Below are 13,073 nucleotides of genomic sequence, written 5' to 3' on the forward strand. Positions count from 1 at the left end.
TAAATGCACACTTCAGAAGCAGTTCCTGTGCTTCCTTTGCAGTGTAAAGATGGCATCAGAGTGTCAACACATGCCAAAAGTTGTAGTGCCAATAAGTGGGATAGATCATACAAATCAGTGACTGATAAATGTTGAAAGTGCATAGTAAAAATCAAAATATCATCGATATAACACAATAAATACCTACTAAATGTTCAAGACCCAATTTTATGAGCCTGTTGAATTTGTTGTTGTCTTGAGGCTTGGTGGAGACTTTCATCAGGAAGGTATGATTTCGTCATCAGTGTAGGTGGCAAACCTAAAGTGGATTGTGCCCCTTTGACTACCACGCCCCGCCCACGAGCGTCGAACGACCAATGAATGCCTGCCTATCTGCGATGACGCTTTCAGCCACGCCCCTTTACTAAAGAAGGACACAAACAGTGAAAGAAGAGAGAGCTCAGGATCACAGACAAAGCCTCGGGAGGAAGACAAACTCTTCGAAGAGTTCCTGTTCCTTAACCGACCGATTAAGGAAGCATTCAAGGTAAGCGCTAAAACGTTTGTATGAATTTTATTTAGGCGATAATCGCGAAGGTTTGACGATGTGATCACGGAAAGACTGGCTGACCCCGAAAAAGGGAGCGATTAACGATTACCGATTCTGGCCGTGTAGCACACCGGGTTAAACCGCTGGCTCGGATCTATAAACGCCAGGGTTATTCGAGGTATCCAGCTTTTTTTGTTCGACGGGTGGGTCCCTAAAAAACAATGTCCCAAGTTGTCAGCAGCACCTTCATGAACATCACAAGCCCCAGACTCGCCTGGCCACAAAAAACAGACACGGACAGTCGCCAACTTTTCTTCACCTTGTACATAAAATTATAAATCGATTTGCGATGTCTGTTCTTAATTCCTTTTTTTTATTTTTTTTAGTAATGGCTTTTGAAACAGATACACAACCCAACGGATTATCTTCATTGTGCTGTGGCTTGTTTATTGTTCGACCGTGCCTGTATAAATGCAATAATCTCGTTTAGTTGTTCTCGTTTTTGTGCTCTATGGTACTAGTTACTCAGACAAACAGCTGGCTAAGCCCGTTAGCTTTTTGTTTTAGGCTTGTTCAAAGGACAGATTGTCTGTCTAGGGAGGAAATCCTGGAGCAAAAGGACAAAGAAGGATGATTAAACAAAGCCAGTGCTGCTCTGTAGTCGCGATGTTGGCCTTTGGATGTGTCCTGATATTTAACGTCTTGCTATTTTTGGATTTTACTCGCCGTTCTGGTTCATTCTGTTCTCTCAAATCCACCCTGTTTATTCGTCTGTGAGATTCAACAGAAGTAAGCTATGTTACCTAGATAGCCACGCGCTTATGATGCTGTCTAGATAGCAAGCTCGCCAGGTTTTGAGACACAGTCACTCTTTTACATCCCGGACACGACTGTCCCGTCATCGGATGAATGACCTGTAATTCTCGGTTGAGTGGTGGTTTGAAGTTATATTAAGCGCCAGCATCGACTAGCACTAGTTTTGGTATTGATCCGTGTGTCTGTCAGCTGGTGTCGGTGCCATGGTTGAACACGTGAGCAGCTTTTGTGCTGCTTTTGCTTAAAATGACAGATTAGAGATTTAGGTTTAATGTCTCGCCTTTATTGCCTCCTGAAATTGCATATCACGCTTGACACCCACTCGTTTGGTTAGTCATGGCTAGGTGGGAGAGCTTGTGTCGTGCTGTTAATGTTAGACTTTATTTACAGATACAGACAGACGGATTAGAAGCGAGTTCAGTTTGGATGTGGTTAGAAACAGAAACAGCAGAACTCGCTGTCAGTCGGTTGATTTGACTGTAATTACTCTTTCCTGATGAGGGTGGTTGAGGAGCCTGTGTCTTATTTTTGGCTGAGATAAAACAAGGTCTTTTAATTATAGCGGGGTTTCCGGTGTATCCACGCTTAGACCCTCAAGAAGTTTAAACCCTTAAGTTTCAAAGGTTTTTTTTCCCAATTAAACATTTTGCACATGAAGAAAAGAATCACAGTTTTGTGAAATATCATTGCAATGATGTACGTTTACATAAGAAAAAGCTGTTTTCTAGAACAGCTAAAAGCTTTTTTTATTCTACATGGAGCGGGTCTCCCTCATGGGTGCCGCCATATTGAGGTCACATGACTATACAGCGTAATTACTACTAATAATATGTCATTTGTTTTTAAAGTGTCCCTATTATGGTAATGAAAGGTAAATATTTTAGTTTTGGGAGTCCCAACAACAGGTTGGCATGCATCAAGGTCAAAAAACAATTTAATTGTCTTATAATATGAATTTAATTTACCTTATTTGCTCAAAAACTCCCGAACGATTAATTTTTCCAAACCCCTCCTTTGCGTGATGCTGATCTGCGGTGATCGGTCTCATTTTCATTTCAGCATGCCTGTTATGCCTAATAAAGCGAGATGGTCCTCACTGCAGAACACAAGATCCAGGAGGTGTGGTTGGATCTAGATCCAACTCCTCCCACCTTACATATACCTGAACCTACCCGTCTCCACCCCTTGATCCCTAAACCCACCCATCCCCACCCCTAAACCTACCAATCTCCACCCCCTAGATGTGGATCCAACCCCACCCCCTGGATCTTTGTTCTGCAGTGAGGGGCTACTGAATAAAGCGGGGAAACCGCTATTTTTACCAGCACCAGGGCTGGACTGGGACAAAAAATCGGCCCTGGCATTTTGGCCTAGACCGGCCCACTACATACGATCGAAATAATAAGTATTATTATTATTGTAACAAAGTATTATTACTGTATTATACAGTGTGTGTGTGTGTGTGTGTGACAGCGAGAGAGAGCGCCCAAAAGGGGAGTTGTTTAAAGATGTGATTGGGTCAGCCCAATGTCAATTAAGAAAATAACCAATGGGCTGCTGATTAAATGTCTCATGGGCCGGTCTGTCTGGGGGGAAAAAAATCCTAAACCGACTTTTTTTGACAAATACATTAAACAGCCGCAAAGACCACAGCGCCGTCAACTATTTAGGCAGAAAAAACTATAGGCTGCTAAGAGTTTTATGGGCCGATCAGACAAATATGGTATGAGAAGATGTATAGGCCCGGCCCAAAAAGTACGTCGGCTCAGTGGGAAAATGCCCGGTCTGCCAGATGGCCAGTCCGCCCCTGACCAGCACCTAGTGGCAAAGAATGAATTTGCATTTTCTGCAAAGACCAACAAGTGGGCGGGCAATATGCTATTGTTTCATGTTGACAACTCTTTCTTTTGAGAGACAATAACTTTAAACACAGTGCACTTTCAAATTTAAAACTTTGCAGGATGTTTACATTCACTTAGAGCTGTGTTACACACTGCATGAAGGGTGATGCTCAAAAATCCATAATAGGGGCACTTTAAGAATTCTTCATTTCTTTACAGAATGTTAATTTAGTATGTTAGTATTGTTTAAGTAGTTTCAACTTGTTTGTTGTTGACTGTGTATTTTAATCTAATAGAACTTGATTCGTTAATTTAAAAAAAAGTACTTTAACGCACCGGCTAATGGTGCTATATACCAAAAATAAACATAAACATACATCTAAACAAAATGGGTTAACTAAAGAATATAATAATGAACACATTATAGTATACATACAAGGAATGGCTCAGTACTGCTTTTTCATGTCCGATATTGATACAACAGCCTTTAGTATCTGTCCACAACAGTACCAATCAGATAGCAATAGCTTAGCATATCTATACCTCATTACTACTATACCTCTGTACTACTGAGTGCACCTTTAATACAATGATGTCTTCTACTCATTACATGTGCATGAAAGCCAAACACAATGCTGTCATTGTTAACATGACCACTCTTGTTCTGTCTCCATTTTCTTTTGTGATATATTAGCAATGGCCCAAGAGACAAACCAGAGTCCCGTGCCTATACTGTGTACCACAGGCTGTGGTTTCTATGGCAACCCCCGGACCAATGGCATGTGCTCGGTGTGCTATAAGGAGCACCTGAACAGACAGCAAAGCAGTGATCGTAGTCCCATGAGCCCCCTGGGTAAGTCACACTGAAACATTAAACTGTTTGTCTAACCTCCTAGATAGAGCTCTCTATGGTTACAGACCACACAAACAATGTAGTTATACTATGGTATAAGGGCTCTCATTCATTGCACTTCTTGGAGACAGTGATATTATAGTTGCTACAGCAATAACAGACTATGGTTACTGCATGTAAAGCATTTCTGACACGCCAGCACCCAGTGATAGCATGTTATTCTGAGCTGTTTTAGAACTTAATCCTTTTCTTGGTCTCCAGCACAATGTTGGGTCTTCCCTGAGAAATTGTAAATGATAAGCTGCACTTGTTTTGTGTCACAGGCCTTTTGTATATTGTAGCACAGCCGCACCTGTGCACTGTTTTTGATTTGTATCTTTGTGTTCTTTTGGACCAGCTGGCAGCCCCTCAGCAGAGGCCTCCGCCATACAGAGACTAGAAGCCAGCATAAACAAAGCAGAGCTTTCACCTGCACCCAGCACAGATACCATGAGAGAGTGAGTACTTCACGTATGTGTGTGTGTGTGTTTGTTGTTAAACCTCAGAATGGGAAAGAATGCATTTTATGTTCAGCCGCTTGACGTGCTGAACATCTGTGTGATCTCCTGTGTTTCAAGAAAAGCCGGTGCACGCTAAACCCCCCACCTGTTTGTTTTTGCAGAAGTATTCCTTCCACCACCTTACCAGTCACACAACAGATGACAGAAATGAGCATTTCTAGAGAGGAAAAGGCCCTGTCTCCTAAAGCTGAGTCTGCTGAACCAGGTAATTCAAATGAAATATGACCAAATAAATTTTAAAGTGGACACACAAAGCTGCTTGTTTAGTCTAACACAGAATGCTTCGATCTATTTAATGTCAAGGTCCATCAAACATGATGATCCCCTCAACTTCTGAAATATAAAGGCAGATATATATGTACGTTCATGTATAAAGATGATTTGTGGAAAAATGGCAATGACAACTAAATTAAATAATCATCTCCAAAATTATTAATTAAATTATACAAAGCAACAACAAAGCAACTTGTAAATTGTTAAACTATTATCTGGAAAATATTGACTTACAACATTTATTTATATAACACATACATTTAAGATGTATTTTTAATATTTTCTCACAAAACTACATTTAGCTTATTACTGTTTAAAATTAATATTGTCAATTAAATAAAAATAATTGTAATTGATTTCATGATTTCTCACCAGTCTCTAGAATGCAGAATTAAATAGTACTTATTAAACTTGGTGAATTATCATTCTTAAACATATTTCATTATCATCTAAAGTGTGCAACCCTTAATAATTTAGTTAAACATAGGGCTGGGTATCGTTCAAAAAATGTTTGATACCGATACCTTGAGTTCAATGCCGGTTCCTGAACCATACTTTTTCCGATACCAATTTTATGAAATCTGTTTTAACAAGATCACATTAGCTCAAAAAACTTTTTTTTTTTCAACTTGTTGACATTTATACAGACTCAAATAAGCCTCATCTCCTGAGCCACTGCACAAAGGAACAAAACAAATCAGTACAAAAAGTTTTAATAAAGTTCAAATAGTTTTCAGTTTACGCATATTAGGTTACGTTTACACCAGGGGTGCCCAAACTCAGTCCTGGAGGGCCGGTGTCCTGCAGACTTTAGCTCCAACTTGCCTCAACACACCTGCTGGGAAGTTTCTAGTATGCCTAGTAAGAGCTTGATTAGCTGCTTCAGGTGTGTTTAATTGGGGTTGGAGCTAAACTCTGCAGGACACCGGCCCTCCAGGACCGAGTTTGGGCACCCCTGGTTTACACTAGTGCGTATTCGTTTTAAAACACATAGCTCAGACAGAATCATCATTTCTATTAATTTTCCACAGATTTACTGATGAACATTAGCAGCTTCCAGTGGTCTGCCTATATTTTCTTTTCCACGATCGCAGTTCTGACTGAAGAGGAAATAAAATATTTCAGAAACATTGCATGACCAAAACACACATTAGACGGCAATCAGAAGTTATTACAAACACTCGATGGTGGTTTGAAGTGAGTTTTGAGTAAAAGCGGAATATAAATAATTAAATATTATTTATTGTTTTATGTAGCATGATGGTACAGTGTGCATGAATGGTCACGTAACACGCACTTTTGGTCGTGTAGTATTGACGGAGATCTTTTCTGAAACGCAGTGGAAACGCTAGTTCAAGTTCAAGTTTATTTGTATAGCGCTTTTTACGATACAAATCGTTGCAAAGCAGCTCTATAGGACATTAAGTTTCCACAATATATTTATATATTGCAGAACCTTAATATATTTAACTTATGGCAAAATTTGGTAATTCTGTATGTTGTCTGAGCGTTGGCATCCTCTGAGGGGTTGGAATTATCTTTTCTCAGGTGTTCGGTCATCTCAGATCATTTAAGGGTTGGATCCAGACTGAAGCTTCTGTCATTCCTAGTTACCACGGGATGTTAATCCCGTGGCAGAAACAGAGAAACAAATAGAGACATAATTAGCGTAGCTGCTGTTTCATCTAAGCAAAAATGATTTGTTCAACCCAAGCTAAAGAATAATAATAATGTACATTTGATCAGATATAACTGCAGTACAAGATTATAAGATGCATGTGAATACTTGGCTAAAGAGATGTGTCTTTAATCTAGATTTAAACAGAGAGAGTGTGTCTGAACCCCGAATGTTATCAGGAAGGCTATTCCAGAGTTTGGGAGCCAAATGTGAAAAAGATCTACCTCCTTTAGTGGACTTTGCTATCCTAGCTACTACCAAAAGTCCAGAGTTTTGCGACCTTAGGGAGCGGGTTGGATTGTAGCGTGGTAGAAGAAAAGTTAGGTACGCAGGAGCTAAACCATTTAGGGTCTTATAGGCAAGTAATAATATTTTGTAAATGATACGGAACTGAATAGGTAGCCAGTGCAGAGACTGTAAAATTGGGGTAATATGATCATATTTTCTTGACCTGGTAAGAACTCTAGCCGCTGCATTTTGGACTATCTGTAGCTTGTTTATTGAAGATGCAGGACAACCAGCTAGCAGTGCATTACAATAGTCCAGTCTAGAGGTCATGAATGCATGAACTAGCTTTTCTACATCAGAAACAGGTAGCATGTATCGAAGCTTGGCAATGTTTCTAAGATGGAAGAATGCTGTTTTTGTAACATGGGAAATATGATTTTTAAAGGACAAGTTGCTGTCTAATATAAAACCCAGATTTTTGACTTTAGAGGACGTAACAGTACATCCATCTAGTTGCAAATTGTAATCTTAGAGATTTTGTGTACTGTTTTTTGGTCCAATAAGTAATATCTCTGTCTTATCTGAATTTAATAGGAGGAAATTATTGGTCATCCAATCTTTTACATTTTTTACACAATCGATTACCTTTAGTTTAGAAGTTTCATCTGGTCTTGTTGAGATATATAGTTGAGTATCATCAGCATAACAATGAAAACTAATCCCGTATTTTCTAATAATATTACTAAGGGGCATCATGTATATTGAAAATAGCAGAGGACCTAGGACAGATCCTTGTGGTACTCCATACTTTACTGGTGATAATTGTGATGACTCTCCTTTTAAATGAACAAAGTGGTAGCGATCGGACAGGTAGGATCTAAACCATCTTAAAGCCTGCCCTTGAATACCAGTATAGTTTTGTAATCGATCTATGAGTATGTCATGGTCTATAGTGTTGAACGCTAGTATGGACGAGGATCGCTTTCATTTTAAAACAAAAATGCACCAGTGTAAACGTAGTCATAAGGAGGTTGGGACGCTTTCACACTACCGCCTCACATGTAAGCCACATCTCTGAGTGTATCCGGTGAAAACTAGTAGGTGTGTTCGACTTGACGCGGCTCTGCACAGGACCGAGAGAACTATAGAGAGCAGACTGCTCTGTACGCTTTCGAATCGCTCCAGCGGATATCAAACACAGATTGATCTGTGCCGCACCGCTCCCAGTCGAACACACCGGCTAGTGCTGCAGGCTTATTGGCTCACTGATGTTGACGAGACTAACCCCTTAGGTATCGAAATTTGGTACCGAACGGCAAGACGTTACTCGATGGTATCGAGGCAACTTGGTCGGTGCCTAAAAAGTATCGAACTTGATACCCAGCCCTAGTTACAGCCAATATTTGTGCACCATTTTGCTGCTTGGTTGCAGGGGGGATTTTATTATGTGTATGATGGAATCTTTCAAAAATGCCTGTCAAATGTCAATAAACCAAAACTGTGCTGTCTAAATATATATTCAAATGTCTGCAGCTACAGCAGTGCGCAAGATGATGAGCAAGATGACGCGCAAGATGAAAGCAAGATCTGTTTTATTACTTATTATCATTGTTCAAGTATGCAAGGAATGTTTATTTAAAACTCTACAATGTGAATGTCAACGGAAGCACTGTGAAGTTTGTGGTTGTTGGGCCTTCAGACATTAAGCTCTGTTTTCTCAGTTCTTCTTTGTACTAAAATGGACTTTACTGCAAACAGAGCAGTCTTTGGGTCTGCTCCAGTTTTAGTGTGAGCTGTTTACTGATGACTGTCTTAAGTTCATGCAGTGCTAAGAAATTCGTTCTGACAGAAACTGGGACTTTGGGATTTGTGGTACAGTCCTATAAATTTGCGACCATACTCAGAAATCGGTCTCGGACTGCTTTCAGAATCCACCCATGCCACATTGCAAAGATTTCATTTCTGACATTTTTTTTCTCTCTCCATTCTTCCCACAGTCATAACACAACCCACCTCCTCCTGCTCCCCCATTCCTGTGGCTCAGGGCAGCGATGAGGGCAGGAGTCCAGATTCCTCCAAACCTAAGAAAAATAGATGTTTTACCTGCCGTAAAAGGGTTGGCCTAACAGGTGAGACTCATTGACTGGTCATTCTGATATTGGTATGATATCCGTGATCGGGGGTCTTATGTTGTCTTTGTTTTACAGGTTTTGGCTGTCGATGTGGTAATCTGTTCTGTGGGATTCACCGGTACTCAGACAAGCACAACTGCACGTACGATTACAAGGCGGAAGCCGCTGCTAAGATTCGTAAGGAGAATCCCGTAGTGGTGGCTGATAAGATCCAGAGAATATAAGCTTTACCCTCTTTCTCCGAGAACACTGGTGGATAAAATGGACGACTTGAAAAACGGACTTGTGTTTTTCTATCACCTTAAGAAGAAAATGAGAGAACTGTACCGTCAGAGGCTCATGCATGAACGATCTTAATAGATTTTGGTTTTCTAATCGGTATTAATTTCTTTCCGTTTTGTTTCCTCTCCTCTTTGTGGTGTTTTATGCTAGGTGTTCTTGCATATTCTTTTGTTTCCTAAAGCATAGGACACCTTTCAGGAAATTCAAGCTTTTACTATAATTTTTTTGATTTGCCTGTTCCCGCCCTCAAGCAATGGGAGTGGCAGATACTCTGTTCCAAAACGTGGCCATGTAGTTTCTGAGTAAGTAGTGTTCAGCCTTTGACTTATGACACCGGATATTTAAGAGGTGAGTCAAAGCTCTACCTGATGATGTGTGCAGCATGTATTGATCTGTAAAAAATGCAGTTTGTCATTACAGTCTGTTCTAGCGAATCAGTTGGAATGTGAGGCCGCCCAGTCGTTAATACCATTTATTTAGCATTATTTTAGAATGTGAACTTGATACTGTGACATCATGTTTTTGAATGAAAAAGGTTGAGATTCATCAGAAGCCTTTATTTAAATTTTTTAACCCACATCTGCTCTAGACAACTCTTTTTCCACATTCTAGAACCAATAACCTTCATTCTGCGTTTTAGAGTGTCAGATGTCATGGGAGTTTTATTTTTGTTAATTGCGTGTGACGTTTTGATAAGACTAAGGTGGTACAGTCCATTTCCATGTGAGCGTATTTGTGCGCACGGGGGAAATTTGTGCACAAGACCTTCCTGTTGTCAAAGCGAGATGAGCTAACTCTACTTAGACGGCGCATTCATAACACCGCAATAGTATACACAGAGTCAGACCGGAGTCTGTGAAACATTGTTCTTCTTGTTTGTTTTAAAATGCACCTCTTATTTTTGTGTGTCTGCATATGTTAATGTAAGCGAGTCCGAGTGCATGTATTGTGTACATAAATGTCTTTTCTTCTGTAGGGAGTGAGGTTTCCTTTAAAAAAAAAAAGATCTGTTGAGAGTATGTATCTGTTTTAAATTTCAGCCTTTAGTTATATGCAAATTTGTATGGAAAAACACCTTACTATGTTCATATTTATGTATTGCATTTAATCCTTTTACCTGACATTAAAGAAAAAAGTATTGTAAATAAAAATATACAGAGAGAAAATATATAGTCATGTTGTTATTTTGGGGGAAATTCCAGAACATCATACAGATACAGGCGTTTTTATACTGAATAACACGCAGCAGAAGGCCCAAATTGTAGATTCCCTCACAGCTGAATAATTTTTTCAGATGGTGCTTGTTTCGCACACCTGTCCCGCCTTCTGATGCAAAGACATCCTGTTTTCACGACAGCTGTCCTGACAACCTTTAGCACTTCGGTACTTGCAACCAAAGCAGATTTGACAATCCTGCCTGACCTAGTAACAGCTGGAGAGGTGTGTGTCACCCTCTAAGGAATGACAACAGCTGGTGTGAACCCTCAGTGCCACGCTCAATCAAACACACACAGGATATTCACATATACTTTTCCTGTCTTGTCTTCAAAGTGCATCTCTGTCCCTTAAAGGAAAATCTTTTCGTATCACCGTCCAGTCATTTGGTGTTATTGTCATACTCATGACTAGTCAGTGTCTGCGGCTCAGGCTTGCTCTCTGTATTTGTACAGACGGGGCTGGGCGTTAAGCCGGTCTGGGTGGATGACATCACAGTGACAGGTGGTGACAGATGTTGAGAGCAGATGCCTACGCCACAGTGTGTAGACATACATCAGGGGGAGGGGCAACCAAGGATACAAAGAGACCGAGGCATAGTTCAAGAGGAAAACAGTGTTGCTTAGAACTTTGTATCACGAGTAAAAGTAAATGACCTGGGACTGAATTAAAGGCAGGACGTAGGACTTGTTCAGCGGGGGGAGCACATGGGTTCTCACAGAGTTCCACGTGTTCTTACCATGATAATCCTTGTGCCAGTCAGAGACTGTAATTTGGCTTCTCAGTCATGAGTTTGGCTGAGGAGAAGAGGGCAAGACTCAGAACCATGAGACAGAGGAGCTTAAAGAAAGAGTTTGGAGCTTGTGCTGGGAGGAATGGGCATCATGGTCATAAGGAAAATGTAGGGTTTGGAAAAAATCTTGAGAGGGAGGCGAGAATAGTGGAAAAGGGAAGGAAGTGTACTTATATTGATTAAACTATTTATTCATAAAAGTATTTATTTTCCAGAATTTTGATAACTTTTTTTTTTTTTTTTATAAGTAGTTTTTAAATTCATTTAAATCAGATTTTACTAAACTGGGGTGTGTTGAAAAGTTTTAAACTGACAAATTGTTATGAAAAATAAAAAATTAAACAATAAAAAAAAATTGTTTACCTCTATGCCATGTGGCCATTAACTGATATCAGAAAAACGTGAACATATAAATTAGAAGTTAAATTATGGTAATATTAACTTTAAATCTTTGTACTTCAAGAAAGGAGTTCGGAAGACAAAAAAAAAACATCCCTGATTTAAATGGTCCTGTAAATGACAAGTTAAAAATATGAAGGAATAGAAATATAACAAATATTACAAAACTAGTCATCGCCAATTCTAAATAAATGGAAAAGGGATATTGGTGGCTAGTAAAAAAATTTCACTGCAAAAAGTGATTTTCTTACTCTTTTCTAGTCCAAATATCTAAACATTCTTAAATAAAGAAACATTTTGTGAGAAAATAAAATGACATAAGTAATTTTTTCTGAAAACAAAAAACAAAATTAACTTTATACTTAAAAGAAAAAAAAATCTTCCAATGAGGTAAGAAAAACAGGTTTGTTTTCCCTTTGAAATAAGTTTGTCTTCTTATCCCATCGGCTTATGTTTTCTTGTTTCAAGCTTAACATCATGAAATGCTAAATGTGTCATTTCTGCTCAATTTTATAATCTTGAATTTCTCCATCAGCAGTGATGAGAATTTTAAGGTAGCAGATTTATCTTTTCAGTTTTAGTGAGTTTTTTTTTTACTGTGTACAATGAACTAGAGGAGAATGGCTCTCCTGTCACAAAGCCTAACCAGATGATGACAGATGCAGTGAACTAGGCCAGTGAGTTTCGCCTGTGATCTCACACAATCTCAACCTAACACTACCACGCACAAGTAAACACTCTAATCCAACACAATTCTCAGTTCACAGGAAACTCCAAATTTAAATATTCTCCTTTTCTGAACTTTACCAGAAGGTAACTGTGTGCCTCTTTGTCATTCACTCCCATGTTTATACACTCTCCTTCACTTCTGCTTCTCTCTCGCTCTGAGACACTTACTTTATGATGTTTGCTAGATGTCTGTGGTTCAAGCCCTTGGGCTAGAACGCCAAAGGAGACAGTTTTGAGGTTCAATTCATTTGCTTATATTTTATATCTAAAGGGATATTTCACCCCAAAATTTAAATTTGCTGAAAATTTAATACTCACCCTCAGGCCATCCGTGGATGTAGATGTTTGTAGAGTTAATAGAATAGATATAGATGTGATGTGGTCAAATTTAGCATTAAATCACTTGGTTGCCAGTGAATGGGTGCCGTCAGAATAAAAGCTGATAAAAACATCACAATAATCCACAAGCAATCTTCATGACTCCAGTCCACCAATTAACATCTTGTGAAGTGAAAGGCTTCATGTTTGTAAGAAACAAAACCATCTGTAAGATGTTTTTCATTTCAAGCCATTGCTTCCAGCTAAAATAACGTTCCATGATAGCCTACATAATGCTTTCACAAGTAAAAAGTCATCTTGTCTTTATACGGAGAGAAATATACACAGGTCAAGCATTGTTTCTAAGCACAAACAAGTCCAAAACATTTCTATATATCAAATATGTCAGTGGATTTTGATGTGAGAG

General features: G+C 39.3%; 1 protein-coding gene across 3 annotated transcripts; it reads left to right on the top strand.

The window, feature by feature from the left end:
• Nucleotides 1–411: 411 nt before the first annotated feature.
• LOC306869375 (AN1-type zinc finger protein 5-like) lies at nucleotides 412–10,354 on the top strand. Of its 3 annotated transcripts, none has more exons than XR_013784168.1 (6): nucleotides 412–526; nucleotides 3,881–4,039; nucleotides 4,437–4,536; nucleotides 4,701–4,804; nucleotides 8,312–8,907; nucleotides 8,986–10,332. XR_013784168.1 is itself a non-coding variant. In XM_079416134.1 (6 exons), the coding sequence occupies exons 2-6, from the start codon at nucleotides 3,883–3,885 to the stop codon at nucleotides 9,132–9,134; spliced, it is 642 nt and encodes a 213-aa protein (XP_079272260.1). In that variant the 5' UTR covers nucleotides 412–526; nucleotides 3,881–3,882; the 3' UTR covers nucleotides 9,135–10,354. The 3 variants fall into 3 exon arrangements, 2 of the variants coding, with proteins under 2 accessions (XP_079272260.1, XP_079272259.1); XM_079416134.1 differs by having other exon boundaries at nucleotides 8,776–8,907; nucleotides 8,986–10,354; XM_079416133.1 differs by lacking the exon at nucleotides 412–526 and having other exon boundaries at nucleotides 3,864–4,039; nucleotides 8,776–8,907; nucleotides 8,986–10,354.
• The last annotated feature ends 2,719 nt before the right edge of the window (nucleotides 10,355–13,073 follow it).

Source organism: Barbus barbus (genome assembly GCF_936440315.1).
Source record: "Barbus barbus genome assembly, chromosome: 5".
In the NCBI taxonomy this organism is placed as follows: domain Eukaryota; kingdom Metazoa; phylum Chordata; class Actinopteri; order Cypriniformes; family Cyprinidae; genus Barbus; species Barbus barbus.